General features: G+C 45.7%; 1 protein-coding gene across 2 annotated transcripts in view; it reads right to left on the bottom strand.

Annotated features, from left to right (window-relative positions):
• Positions 1-376: 376 nt before the first annotated feature.
• The window catches only part of SMAD9 (SMAD family member 9), a 71745-nt gene continuing 57198 nt past the window's right edge, over positions 377-14923 (bottom strand). For both annotated transcript variants that reach the window (XM_045015615.1, XM_045015623.1), the window contains 2 exons: positions 5896-6152; positions 377-1310 (listed from right to left, as the gene is read on the bottom strand). In XM_045015615.1, coding sequence (XP_044871550.1) covers positions 1167-1310; positions 5896-6152 — 401 coding nt within the window. In that variant the 3' untranslated portion in view covers positions 377-1166. The remainder of the gene's footprint in view (positions 1311-5895; positions 6153-14923) is intronic.

The following is a 14923-nucleotide window of genomic DNA, read 5'->3' as shown; positions in this document are numbered from 1 at the left end:
AGATGTAAAAATGAGGAACAGAGGACACAAATCACCTCTCTCCTCCCTTTCCATCTGCTCATGGCGTTAATGACACCTGAAGAAACACTGACTGGGGGGGAGGGAGCCTGACTGAAAGAGTTCAGCTAGTAAAAGCATGTGGTGAGAAAAACCTTTGCTTTGAATTCACTTAGCTTGATAAGTTAGGTATTAGTTTGTGTTTTACCTTTTATTTCTTTGTAACCAATTCTGACTTTTATACCTTATTACTCATAATCACTTAAAATCTATATTTCTGTAGTTAATAAACTTGTTTTATTTAAACCAGTGTGTTTGGACTGAAGTGTTTGGGAACCTCCATTTGAGATAACAGTGTTTGTGCACATAATTTTCTATTAATGAAGTGATGGACCTTCTATGAACTTGTATTGTCCAGGACGGTGCTGGGCAGTACAAGACACACATTTCTGGGGACAAGTTTGGGACTGAGAATTTGCTGGTGTCACTCTGTATATAATTCAGGAGTGACTGGCTAGAACATTCATATCTTTCAGCTGGGAGTGATTTTGCATGCTAGAGGCTGTGTTTGAACAGGCCAGGAGTGGTTGTTCTCACAGCAAAGCAGTGTAAAAGGCAATGCCAGGTTGAGAACTGAGGAGACACAGCTGTTCAACAGTCCAGATTGTACCCTGCGGAATGTCACAAATAGGGAGACAGACTGGAACTGCTGTTTATTCCTTTAACTCACCAGCTGCAATTCACCCTATGCACAAATCTTGCAGGCCACTTTGGTCCTGCTTAAGCCCACAGAATTTAAAATGGGTTTAAGTGGTGCACAGCTTGGTGTTGGTTCTCTGCAGCCAGGGGTTCTTAATCCATATGGCGTGCTGAGTATTCTCACCTCTCGAAGACTTGGGTGGGAAGTGAAGATACTCACAGGAAATGTTTAGCTCTTTGCAGGGATCTGGTTTATTTCATATGAGACTAGACATGCTAACCCTGAATTCTAACCTTGTCATACTAGCATCATGTTAACTAGAAATGACAAAACATACCATGAAAAAAATAGGGATAGTAGACTATGTATATATATTTACATCTACATATAGAAACTTCTTTTACTTGGAGATTCTATAAGCCACTGCCTGCAATAGCATCCATCCTATAGGTAATATTAGAGATGATTCTTAAGAGACTGAGGAGATGGGGTTATGAGGTGAGCCCATCTGTGTGAGCACCTTATCCAGCCATTGCAATGGTCCGTGCAGATGAATCTCAATCCAGCAAGGAGTGCTTGTAACATCCTGGCGATGATACTCTGCTCCCCAGCCCTACAAAAATACCAAAGGATCAAAAGGTGAGTTTCTTTTTCATTGTAATTCCACCACTAAAGGCCCAGCCTCATTGCAGCCAGTGGGAAAGTGGCCAGCGATGTCAACTAAGTTGCCAGCATTTAATACATTTCTCTAGGGACAACTTCTCCAACAAGTGGGGGAGCCTTAAGGGCCAGAACTGTCTGTGCATTCGGTGAATTTAAGATTATTGGTGACACGATTATCTAAAAGTTTGTGGTTCAGACAGATGTTTGAATACTGAGACTCCTACAAGGCCCCATGAGCCTCTTCTAATTTACACTTAGTTTATTTATAGGCTTTTCCATCCATCATCAACCCCCTTCCTCTTCTGGCGATTCTGACCTGCAATTGTCTCTTATGAGGAGGCTCCATAGCTTTCTCATTCGGGGTTCTTGAGGGCATGGGTTTCTCTCCCCATGCCTTTCTTCTAATGTGTGTGTAGGGGGGTTCCTCCTTTCTTTCAGTCTCCTCTAGGGTGGGGAACATTTTGGGCTTCACCCATTTGTGTATGTTCCCTTTCCCTATCTCATCATTCCTTCATCTCCTGCTCCACCATTCTCACTTTGGATCTTCCCGTGTCCCTCATTTCCTATTTTCCTCTGTCTCCTCCATCAACTACACCCTCACCTCAAGAAAAGGTATATGGGGCATACACACACCTGCTCGCCGTTCCTCTCTGTGCCTTGCTCTCACAGACCCCACCGCAGGGAGATGGGATATACAAGAAGCCTCAGGCTTCTCAACAGTTCTCCACAGTGGATCCTGTAGCAGGAGGCCACTCTGCCAGCTGCCCAGGACTCTGGCTGGGATTTGAGAGACTCCCAAGAGAGTGTGATGGCGTTAATAATGCACTGGAGTCCTGGAGCAACCGGGACAACCAGCAAGTCTGTTTCAATGGGTGCAGAACTGAGTTCTTATTGTGCTGCATAAAATAAACCACAACATTCAGTATGTAATCTAGGAGCTACTATGCCTAATTTCAGCCCAAACACAGAAGGCCCAATTCTACCACACCAAGTGGGGCTTATCCTTACCGTGCTGATTTCACTGAGTTAAGTGGATTGAGAGATTACAAGACTAGCTCAAAGTCACACTCCTGGGCAATGTCAGAGCCAGGAACAGAACTCCAATGTCAATAGGACTAAGCACAAACTAAGATACTAGTCAGCATGAGTGGGTTTGGCAGGAGCAGGCACTTTTGGTGGGTCACTGAGCAAAGATGCTGAGGTTTATCTATGTTGCTGTTGATCTGGAGGGCTAATAGGTTTGTCATCACCAAAGAGACATTTACTTTAACATGGTGGAATTTTTACAGGGAGAAGAGTTAAGCTTTGGGGCCTGTCAAACAGGCTCCTTTTAATCAATTAGCGTCATTCTGGGCTGCAGTGAAGTCAGTTTACATTAAAGTTCTGGAAAAATTTTCATAAAAACTCTTTTCTTTATATTGGCCCCAGTTTATCTACCAGATCTCCTGGATCTGTAATACTGGTGTGTTCTGTACTCTTTTTTCATCAAAAAGTGCATAGACAGTAGAACAAATGTCAGAAGTGCCTAAGCCCCTCACTTTATTGGCAGTACTGCCAATCTGGGGGGGAAGGGGGGAATCAAAGTTTGTGTACACCTGACCAGTTTGGTGCATGGAACAGTGACAACATTGCAGTAAGCCAAATGTTTAAGTGGCTGGACAGCTCCCTCTCGTGGCAGCTTGAACACATTCTCAGGCTCTTTAATGGGTTTGTTACTATTCATGCTGTACACTCAAACCCACCGTGACTAAAATGGCAAGGAACTGTGACTTCTGCTTGTGTCTCTATCAAAGCAAGTTACTCCAACTCCACTGCTGCTTATGAACTGCCTGCCCTGGGCTGCAACTGGAATTCTTGGCTCCCAGTACTAAAATGAAGCTGGAAGCTTAAGCAGATGGAGGAGCTCTCTGGAGTGATTAGAAAGGGAGTACAATCAAAACTACGGGCAAAATCCTAGGCTTGTTGTCTTGTCTCATATGATTGCGATGGGGATAGCAGTGACTAAGTGGAGGGTCCAAGAGCCAGTTTGCCAGCATAGAGCAAATGGCTCAGGGGTCTGGAGGCAATGAACTCAGCAGAAGTCCATACTGGCGGCTCCAAGCAGGAGCAGCACAGGCCCCTCCCAGCAGGTTGTGTCAACAGCAGCCTACATGAAGGGAGCCTAGGGCTTGGCCATGCCCCAGATGAGCAAGCTATGCAGTCCCTTGAAGCTGTGCAGCACCACAGTAAGTGTGTTTTCCAGGTCCTCTCCTTAGCACTATGGCCTCAGGCAGTGACGTCCAAGAGGAAGTGAACCAAACTGGGAGTCAGAAGACCTGGGTTTTGTTCCTGATACTGACAAGCTGTGTGATTGTAGAGGTCTCATTTAACCTCTCTGTGCCTCAGTTTCCCCATCTGCAACAGGGAAAATGATACCCACCTTTGTAAAGAACATCGCCATCTATAGATGAAAAGCATTCTATATGTTCTTAGTATTATTACAGTTGTGATCCTAACCAGCCGCTGCATGGGTGCACTGGGGGAAGAAGGGACAGAAAGTGGCTTCTTGCACCCTCCGTCCCCAGTGGAGGAGAGGACAAGGTTTTGCTGCTAAAATGACCATAAGAGGACTCCCAAAGCAGTTTTCCAAGGAACAAATAAAGAGGAGCAATGAGGTTTGAAAAGATTGGAAATGGACCTCTCACACATTGATGATAGGGAGCCAAAAGGGTGATATAGTGTTTACAATTGTTTCAACAACGCAAGACGATAACATGGGAGCAGTCTGGTTCAGCATGAAAACACAACAGCATTCCCTGCCACTCAGGTTTGATTCCAGATAATACATCAAAGAGAGCGCCAGCGAGTTACTGAGATAATGAAGGTGTTGCGTGCACTTCCTGAACAAACATGCCCATTCATGTCGTCCACTAACAAAGAACACTGTTTTTGCCACTAATACTTGAGTTGTACAAGACTTCAATTCCTTCTCAAACTGGAGCACAGCATAACAGTGCAGGTCACGGCTTGGGAGACTTTGGCTTGCACTCTTAGGGAAAAAAAGTGCCAGGGGATTTTTAATTTCCACAAAATGCAGATAGGACTTCGGTCCTTAAAGTTTTATGGGACAGGTCTGCACTCAGGAAGCTCTTCAGACACTTTGCAAGGAGGAGGAGGGGTTTGACCCTGCTGATATTCATTCTAGGCATATCAGCCCTGATTCTTGGCCCAAAAGCCCCGCCCCTCTGGCATAAATACTGCAGTCATTTGGACAGCACCATTTCTTGTATAAAGCTGCAAAGACCTGTCAGTTATTACAAACAAGATCAACTAGACTGGGGGAGTCTTCCAGAGCTGAAGAAGTGCAGATAAAAACTTCCAGTCCCCTGTGGTTAGCTTTCTCCCAGAACTTCAATCATAAGCTCGAGAGGCACTGGGAGGGGTTTGTTCAACCACCTGAAAGTCACCAGGCTCCTCTTAAGCTATGTCTTACACTGGCAATTGAACGACACAACTTTTGCCATTCAGAGGTGTTAAACTTTAACAGAGGTGTTAAAGTATTTTGCTGGCAAAAGAGCTGACAAACAGCAGCTACACTGCCTGACTTTTAGTGACACATATGTATCAACACAGCCGTGTCACTAAAAGCTGTGTAGTGTAGACATGGCCTTAGTCAGGACAAGTTAATGGGAGATGGATGGGCCTGTGAGGCTATAATCTGTAAGTGTAAATGAGAGGGCAAGCTGCTGGCAGAGCTCAAAAAGTTATGTATTCTATCCCTTGCTCCTAAGCTTTGCCATTTTTCACTTAGGTCGGTATTTCCAAACCTGGGCGCCTAAAGTCAGGCTTCGAACTCTGCACCTAAACAGCAGTGGGCTGGTTTTCAGAGGTGCTGAGCCACCCCAACTCCAAAGGACACTGAATGGGAATGATGGGCACTCTGAAAATCATCCCACCTTTATCTAGGTGCCTAAATACAGATTATGGAGTCTGACTTTGGGTACCTAGATGTGAAAATCTGGCCCTAGTCTCCAGTCTCCTCTTGCTGGGAAAGGGCATTGAGAAGATCGTAGAAAAATCAACTCTAGCAGAATCTGACAGGTTCCAAGTTTCTGGAGAGCAGTTAGTTTAGACCAGGCCATGGCACAGAAAAGCAACAGTTTCAATGGTCAACAGTCTCCTCAAATCAGTGGGCAGTTGTCTTCAATACTATTGATCATAAGGAGCTGCTAACTCATTAGCTGAACATGGCTGGGATGGATGAACAGCTTTGAAGAGATTCTCTTCGTTCCTTGTGGCAAGAGATCAGAAATGTGTGGAACACCATCAATTCCTATCAAGTTCAATGAAAACTGAAGGTGTTCAGCACCTCACAACTAGGCCTCATCACTTTCATTCTACAGCAACTACAGTCTGTGAATTGTTTAGTAGCATTAATACATTTTTTTATGTTGGTGGCTAGATAAAACTCTATTGGAAAAGATCAACCCAGTTAACTAATCCCTGGGATTTCCCTTTTCTTTCCAGAAAGGCAACAGAAGAGAAGGAATCCTTACTTTAACAAAGCTCATTCGGATAGTGCACATCTTGGTCAGCTCATACACCACCTCAAAGCCATGGTTGACTGACTGGGCGAGCAACTGAGCAAAGAGCTGGTTGTTGAAAATCTTGAGGCTGCAGCCACTGGGGATCTTGCAGACAGTGGCTGGGTGGAAGCCATGCTGATAGTTACAGTTGCGGCTCTGTACAAAAATGCTGCTGTCACTCACGCATTCTGCATACACCTCGCCACCAACATAATAGAGATGGACACCTTGAAAGGACAAAACCACGAGTTATTTCTCTGTAATACTTGACATATATTATATCAGGGCTTTACGCTTTGGCTACTTTACTTCTGTACAGTGTAGCAAGGGGGCGTGGCCTCCCTCAGAGACTAATGGAAGGAATCCCCGTCCACACCTCGGTGGGCGGAGCAAGGACACCCACGCCCACCCTGCCGGAAGCAGAGGGGTGGGACAAGAAGTATAAAGGGCAGACCCTGAAGCTCAGTTGGGCTACAGCCACCAAAGGAGGAGACAGATGCCTCCCACCTGCTGCTAGAGTGGAAGCCTGAAGAGGACCTCAATTGTGCTAACTCGCCAGGATCGCCAAAGCTGCCAGCCAACCAGGACGCCGAGGAGCTGATGGGACTGTTGCTGACTACATGTTCTGAGGAGACAGAGGACAACCCCAAGACACAGGTACCACAGCGAAAGGAGTATAGGAAGTAGCCCAGGGACACCCGACTACAGTCCAGTTGTGTTGTTGCCTGAATCCAGGTCAGCGTGTTTTGGCTGGATCACTGCTGACCCATTGGCGGAACCATCTGCCAATGTTAAGGCCCTGGGCTGGAACCCGGTGGAGTAGGGTGGGCCCCCTACTGCCACCCCCACCCCAGGGCAGCAGCCTCCCCACTTTAGGCCAAGAGGCCTGCATTTGTCTGCCGTTTGCCAGAGCTAGGATCTCAGACTCTTTGGCGCTCTGCCCTGTTTGCAGGCCTGAGCCCCTAGATTGCTTGTTCTTATTGGAAGGCCTGTGAGGTTCCAAATGATTACTTGGGACAACTAATGAAAAACAGGGTTGGGAGTGGTGGTCAGAGGTTCAAAATGAGGGATCCAGGTGGGGACACCGAGCAGAGGACTCCGGACAGTGCTCATTGCTCCTCAAAGATGTCTAGGGAGCCAGCGGATGCTGCCCAGTGGAACTCTGCCCAGAGGTGTGAGACTAGGGAAGACTGATACAGGCCCCACAGTCACAAAGCACTCCCTCACCCAGCATCCTCCTCCTGGTATTGTAGATGGTGACCGTGGCCAGTGCCAGGAGGAGGCTGACGAGGAGGTCTCACAACTTTGTGGGGACATGTATAGGGTGTGCAAAAATGAACAGGTGTGGGGAAAAGTGCAGCCAGAACCTCAGCAAGAGGTGCTAGAGGAGCTGGAATAGGGGCTGCAATCTGGCACATTCAAGATAGGTGTGCGACAGGTTCTCCCTCACGCTGCAGAAGGGGCAAGTCTCGGGAATGGGGGTGAACCGTGCCAGATACATGCCCATGCTCACAGCTCCGTGGAAAGAGCTGCCAACCGATGTCCCCAGCAGGCCATGGGACCAAGGTGGAATAGAGGCTGGCCCACCAGGGCTCCTCACCCTCTACAGGTGGAAAGTAGTGCCGCCATTTGATGTCGGGGCGGGACACGAGGGTGAGGAAATGCAACGTATGAGCATGAATGTGTACAGTTGATCCCTAGGCGCGGTTCGAAGGCAGACCGGCTACAGGGTACGCAGCTGGCTAGGACTGTAAACGGGCAGGTTCCGGGGGAGCTCACGGAACAGGGGCCTGATAAAAAGATCCCGAGGGCCTGGGGTGAGGGGTGGGCAGGGAGCTCCCTCTCACAGGGCCCGCTGCAGGAAAACGAGAGAAGTGGTCGATAAGGCCGCCCCCACCTCCTGGAGTATGCGCAGGGGGGTTAGAAGGGTGAAGAGCCCCATGCGTTGACCGAGCACCCGGGGGTCCTCCCAGTCCCCCCGTCGTAGTCCAGGAGGTCTCCAATCCTGGTGGTTTCTGCCAGGACCAGCCTCCGGCACACTGAGGGAGACTCTGCCCCCTGCACACGAAGCTGGTTGCCAAAAACAGCTTCCAGGTCTGGAGGAGGTCCTGGTAGAAGGCCGACAGCTCGGAAAGGTCTCATGGAAGGCCTCTCGGGTGGAGAAGGAGGAGCTGCTGGTCGTATCAGAGCCCTCAGAGGTGGCGGAGGAAGGCGTGCACCAAAGTGCTCCACGCCGGACTACCTGCACCGTAAAGGAGACTCTGCAGGGCCTGGAGGCGGAAGACATGGACCTGGCTTTGGAGGCAGACCAGGTCCTGTCATCCCTCCTCCAGGTGGAGACTCAGAACCCCAGTGCAGTCCTGGCCAGAAAAACTCCAGAGCTGACCTCTGGAGTTGGGCCAGGAATTAGATTGCTTGTTGCTCTGCCCTACCTGAGGGGCTGAGCTTGTTAGACCACTTGTTTCTCTGCCCTGCCTGAGGCCAGAGCCCTGGACTACTTGCTGCCTGGCCCTGCTTAGAGAGCCACGGCCTCAGAGACTGCTAATCCCCCAGTAACCTTTGTCTTGCCAGAGGCCCGGGAGCAAGAAGGCATGGCCTCCCTTGGAGGCTGAGGGGGAGGGACGGACACCTAGTCCTACATACAGTACCAGCCAATTATTACTCCATCCGTGTAATTCCTGTATATCACCCTAATGGTAGTTATTGTAAAGTCACAAATTTCCTATACAAAATAATAAAATATTGCTACTGATACATATAAACATCTACATACATATACTTTAAATGTAACATATCATGCACAGAACAAACCTTTCACTGATTTATGTCACAATTCTATTCCATACTAAAAAAAAAAAAAAAACTACACCAAAAGAACATTAAGGTTGCAAAATCAAACATACTACAAAGTTAGGAAATGCCACAATTAAGGTTGCCTGCGGAGTCTTAATTTCCTCCCCTGCACTCCCAATGCACACTTGATATGCCTCATTCAGTACACAGAATGGATGGTGCTCTCTTACTGAGCAGCCATTCAGTAGTAGTTATTAAATATTTTGGATGTTTTTCTACATTTTCAAATATATTGATTTCAATTACAACACAGAATACAAAGTGTACAGTGCTCACTTTATATTAGTTTTGATCATTTTTACAGTGCAAATATTTGTAATCAAAAGAAATACTATTTTTCAATTCACCACATACAAGTATTGTAGTAAAATCTCTTAATCGTGAAAGTTCAACTTACAAATGTAGATTTTTTTTTCCATAATTGCACTCAAAAACAAAACAATGTAAAACTTTAGAGCCTACAAGTTCACTCAGTCCTACTTTTTGTTCAGCCAATCACTCAAACAAGTTTGTTTACATTTACAGGAGATAATGCTGCCCGGTTATTAGTTACAATGTCACCTGAAAGTGAGAACAGGCATTCACATGGGAATTTTGTAGCCAGCATTGCAAGGTATTTATGTGTCAGATATGCTAAACATTCGTATGCCCCTTCATGCTTTGGCCACAATTCCAGAGGACATGCTTCCATGCTGATGATGCTCGCTTTAAAAAAAGTGTGTTGATTAAATTTGTGACTGAACTCCTTGGGGGAGAATTGCATGTCTTCTCTGTTTTACTCGCATTCTGCCATATATTTCATGTTATAGCAGACTCAGATGTTGCTCGTTTTAAGAAAAAAAACAACGAAGAGTTTTGTGGCACCTTAAAGACTAACAAATGTATTAGAGCATAAGCTCTAATGAGCCACTTCTTCAGATGTATGGAGTGAAAGTTACAGTAGGCAGGCATAAATATACAGCACAAGAAAAGATGGGAGTTGCCTTACCAAGTGGGGGGTCAATGATTCAACCAGGGTGGATGTGTCCTATTCCCAATCGTTGACAAGAAGGTGTGAATGTCAGAGTAAAAATTACTTTTTGTAGTGCTAATGATGCCAATTCCATCAGGGGGGATGGCCCATACTCAACAGTTGATGGGAGATTACTTCTTGTAGTGACCCGGCCATTCTCAGTCTTTATTCAGGCCTAATTTGATGGTGTCAAGTTTGCAAATGAATTCCAGTTCTGAAGATTCTCGTTAAAGTCTGTTTTTGAAGTTTTTTGTTGAATTGCCACTTTTAAGTCTGAAATTAAGTGTCCAGGGAGGTTAAAATGCTCTCCCACTGGTTTCTGAATGTTATAATTCTTGACGTCTGTTTTGTGTCCATTTATTCTTTTGCGTAGAGACTGTCCAGTTTGGTCAATGTACGTGGCAGAGGGGCATTGCTGGCAAATGATGGCACAGATCACATTAGTAGATGTGCAAGTGAACGAGCACCTTATGGTGGGGCTGATGTGGTTAGGTCCTGTCATGGTATCACTTGAATAGATATGTGGACAGAGTTGGCAATGGAATTTGTTGCAAGGGATGGTTTCTGGGTTGACGTTTCTGTTGTGTGGTTGCTGGTGAGTATTTGCCTCACTGCAGATTTGACAAAATGCAAAGAAGGTACCAATGTGAGATTTCTAAAGATAGCTACAGCACTCGACCCAAGGTTCAAGAATCTGAAGTGCCTTCCAAAATCTGAGAGGGACGAGGTGTGGAACATCCTTTCAGAAGAGTTAAAAGAGCAACTCTCCAATGCAGAAACTTCAGAACCCGAACCACCAAAAAAGAAAATCAACCTTCTACTGGTGTCATCTGACTCAGATAATGAAAATGAACGTGCGTCAGTCCACACTGCTTTGGACTATTATTGAGCAGAACCTGTCATCAGCATGGACACATGTCCTCTGGAATGGTGGTTGAAGCATGAAGGGACATATGAATTTTTAATGCATCTGGCACGTAAATATCTTGTGATGCTGGCTACAACAGTGCCATGCGAATACCTGTCCTTACTTTCAGGTGACATTGTAAAACAAGAAGATGGGAGCATTATCTCCTGCAAATGTAAACAAACCTGTTTGAGCGATTGGCTAAACAAGAAGTAGGACTGAGTGGACTTGTAGGCTCTAAAGTTTTACATTGTTTTATTTTTGAGTGCAGTTATTTTTTGTACATAATTCTACATTTGTAAGTTCAACTTTTATGATAAAGAGTTACACTACAGTACTGGTATTAGGTGAACTGAAAAATACTATTTCTTTTGGTTTTTTTACAGTGCAAATATTTGTAATAAAAATAATAATATAAAGTGAGCACTGTACATTTTGTATTATGTGTTGTAACTGAAATCAATATATTTGAAAATGTAGAAAATATCCAAAAATATTTAAATAAATGATATTCTATTTTTAATCACATGATTAATTTTTTTAATCGCGCGATTAATCACAATTATTTTTTGTAATCGCTTGACAGCCCTACTTAGTATTATATAGTACTTTATGAGTTCCAACATCACAAAGGAGCACTGGGGCAGAGGCAGAATCCAGTTTTTCAGGGCAGCATTCAACTGCCTTCAACATGAGACCCTGCTTTCTTTTCATGTAGTTCCCTGTCCCATTCACCACACACCTTCCAACTTCGGCAATAAATGAAGCAGGAGTCATACAGACAACAGTTGCCTTCACTACACAGCCCTGATTCATTTCCAGAGCAGGTCCAGCCTGTGCATTGAATGAGATGGGTTCTGTAGAAAACACACTATAGGATCACCTAATTAAAGACTGTATCATAACGTACATGCATAAGGAAGCCAAATTAATGTTGCACAGGCACTAGGCTAGAGTTAATCTCTAGCTCACTGTGGCTGCTCTCACTCAAGCTAAGCTAGCTCAAGTGTAGTAACTGTGGAGCCACCTGTTGCAATGAAGACAAGCCTCTGTGCCTCTTTTTTTTGTCCATCTGTAAAGTAGGAACAACAGGGGTGCTGTGCGCATAAATACATGTAATGATAGTGAGCTGCTCAGACACTACAGTGACAGGGCAATAGAAGTATGTGATATAGGCAGACAGAGCGAGAACACTGCCACTGACCAGCCTCAGGGCAGGAAGAGAAAACTAGGAATAGAAATATCCACTGTGGCTTAAATTTTTAGCAGATGCTAGTAACTTTGGGTGCCCAACTTGAGACAACTTAAAGGACTTGGTTTTCAGAAAATGCAGAGCACCCACTCTCTGAAAATCAAATCCCTTTAAAGGTATCTCAGACTGAGCATCCAACATGAAAGACAACCAAACTCATAAGTCACTTCTGAAAATTTAGGTGACAGTGTTTTATTGTTGTGGATTTTTAAAAAAACCATGAATATTATAAAACTAAAATGCCAGCAAGTATTTCCATTTCTCCAATGTGCATTCACTGGAGAAAAGCACTTTCAATGACAGCCAGTCGGCTGCACTCACTTCCAGAATCCCCAAATCAGGAGTTCCCATGCTTTTATGGGATTTCATTCATCTCTTCAGATCCCTGAGATCCAGCACCTTCGAATCCTCCAGATCTTTTCGGTACTACAAAGTCTGTCTTTGAAGTTTGACTGCTGAAATTGGACCAATTTCTAGCAGATAATTGCACTGTGCTCTGGATTATTACTTGCTTTGATGTGGTATTTCCAGGAAACAGTTTCATGCTGGTACACTGGATGACAATTCTATTACATACACTTATCCTAGTGACCTAATCTTGTTTACTCACTATTTTTTCTGTTAAGAGAAGAGATAGTTGTATCCATTTCAACAGCGTTCATCTGTCTATCTGCTTTAGGAACTATGTATCATTGGACCTGTCCTGCAGTCCTGTGCTTAGGGCATTTCCCCTCCTGGGCATTTTCCTTTCAAGTTAGATGAATAGGGAAATGCAGAGAAATTAAAGGTCTCGGCCGGATCAGGATCCTCCATGGACAATTAGCTTTCTTCCTTTGAGTAGATTCCTAATGTAAGTGTAACCCCCAAGGAGATTCCTGGAGCTCTGTCTGCTGGCAGCTCAGGGAGGAGGAGCCAAGGCAACCTCAGAGTCTGCCCAGCAACCAATAGGGAGTGGAGATGCCCCTCCCAGGGAGTTGAGGAGAGGGAGAAGCCATTTTGAGGGGAGGCTGGAGCCAGCCAGGGAAAGGCCAAACAGGCTTTGAGGGGAGCTGGTGAGTCCCAGGCCTGCAAGCAGGGTTCCCCCTGAGAACTGGCCTCTAGGGACCTGACACCAGATTCCCCAGCTGGGTTTTCCTTCCTCACGGATGATTCCCAATTGTTATGTTCGCTGAGAAATTTCCCCAGCCAGGCTGGGTTCGCCTCCAGCTCCCCTGGTGAGACCAGTCCCCACATGGTCAGCACTGCTAGTCCAGGGCTGATTCCTGCCTGAGGAGGATCCCTGCCAGCGGACAGCAGCCCCTGAAATCGTCCAGCGTCATCCTCAACCCTGAAAATCATTTGGGGAGCTCGTGAGTGCCTTGTCTTTAGTTAGTTAGTCAGTCAGGGAATTTGTTTTGGGGACCCTCTACTCCCTGAACTGTGTCCTCAAGCCAGGGAGTGAGGGTTTGAGGATTTTATAATCTACCGCTTATTACACCTGTGGAGGGATTCACCACCTCCTCCCACTTGTGGGTCTTTTGGGCTGTACTGAACCCAGTCAGCCACACTGCTACACCTCTGCAGAGAATTGTATCAGTCATCAAGGGCCCCAGCAAAGTACGCGTACCAACAGGACACTAGTTTTGCATTTGTTACATCCTGACACGGGTATTTTAAGTGTGGGCACCGGTGACCCTAAAAGTAGTGTTTCCCCTGTTATGTTGTATTGTTGCCTGTTTAATATAATTGTTGTGTTGAATATATTTTTATGTGTTGTGTTATTTCTTGGAAGTCTCCAACTATCTGGCAAATAAGTGGGGATTCCTCTGTAGTTAGAATTTTCCGCCCAAGCTGCCCTGGTGACTCTGCCAGGAAGGAGTGAGGGGGGTGGAGGCACCGCCAACTAATTTCATAACCAAAAAAGATTCACCCTACTGAGTGGGTGGCGGGATCCAAAAGAACCCAGACCTGTCCATCAGAACCTGTAAGTAGATTGCCAGTAAAGGAGGTAATCAGGTGGAGAGGGGCGCTACATTGGAGGCACCGCTGGGATCCCGTCTTTTAAACTCAGACCTTATATACACCCCTGCTGTCTTCCTGGGAAATCACGTAAATTCCCAGTATGGATTACCAGAGGAGGCTTGTGACTTGGTGTGAGCTGGAGGGGGCTGACCCTGAACGCCACTTCCTGCTCACGAATGTACCCACTGAATGGGACATTAGAAAAATTGAAGAGGAGATTGCTAATGTTAAAGAATGGGGAACTTGTGTGGTTCGGAGTCAGATGCAAGGAAAAGGGGAAGCTACTTTATCCCTTCTTGTAGAGAGCAAGATTATACTGTCTACTGTGGTGACTCCCCATGTAATTCTGCCAGATGGAGAGAAGGATGGATGGAAGGTGACCATACAAGCACAATCACGTTTTCCCTCCCCACCTGCCTCACCATCTGAAACTATCAATTTTCAGTCCAAATTGAGAGACTTTCTTAGGCAGGAAGGGAAGACCATGAGTGAATTAAGGACTCTTTTAGGAAGTAGTCCTGTACCTCACCCCAGTTCTACGGACCAAATAATTTTTGCTATGGGACAAGCAATAGGGGAGTCCTAAGCGGAAGACCCTGCCAAAAAGGGCAGCGTCTATGGTGAACATCACTACAGATGCACCCATGCAATTGGTGTGCATTGACTTTTTGTCATTGGAGCCTGATAGAAAAAACCACTCCAGTATACTGGTAATTACTGACCATTTTACAAGGTATTCCCAAGCATATCCCACAAAAGACCAAAAAGCTAGTACAGTGGCCAAAATTTTATGGGACAAATTCTTTGTACATTATGGTTTCCCTGCCCGAATCCATTCTGACCAGGGAAGAGATTTTGAAAGCAGACTAATTCATGAACTGACAAAAACCTTAGGAATAAGGAAGTCCAGAACCACTCCTTACCATCCTCAGGGAGATCCACAACCGGAGAGATTCAACCGGACTTTGCTAAA

The sequence above is a fragment of the Mauremys mutica genome, chromosome 1 (genome assembly GCF_020497125.1).
Source record: "Mauremys mutica isolate MM-2020 ecotype Southern chromosome 1, ASM2049712v1, whole genome shotgun sequence".
Taxonomy (NCBI): Eukaryota; Metazoa; Chordata; order Testudines; family Geoemydidae; genus Mauremys; species Mauremys mutica.
Note: the sequence above shows the minus strand (reverse complement) of the source record. Positions and strands in the feature narration are given on the sequence as shown.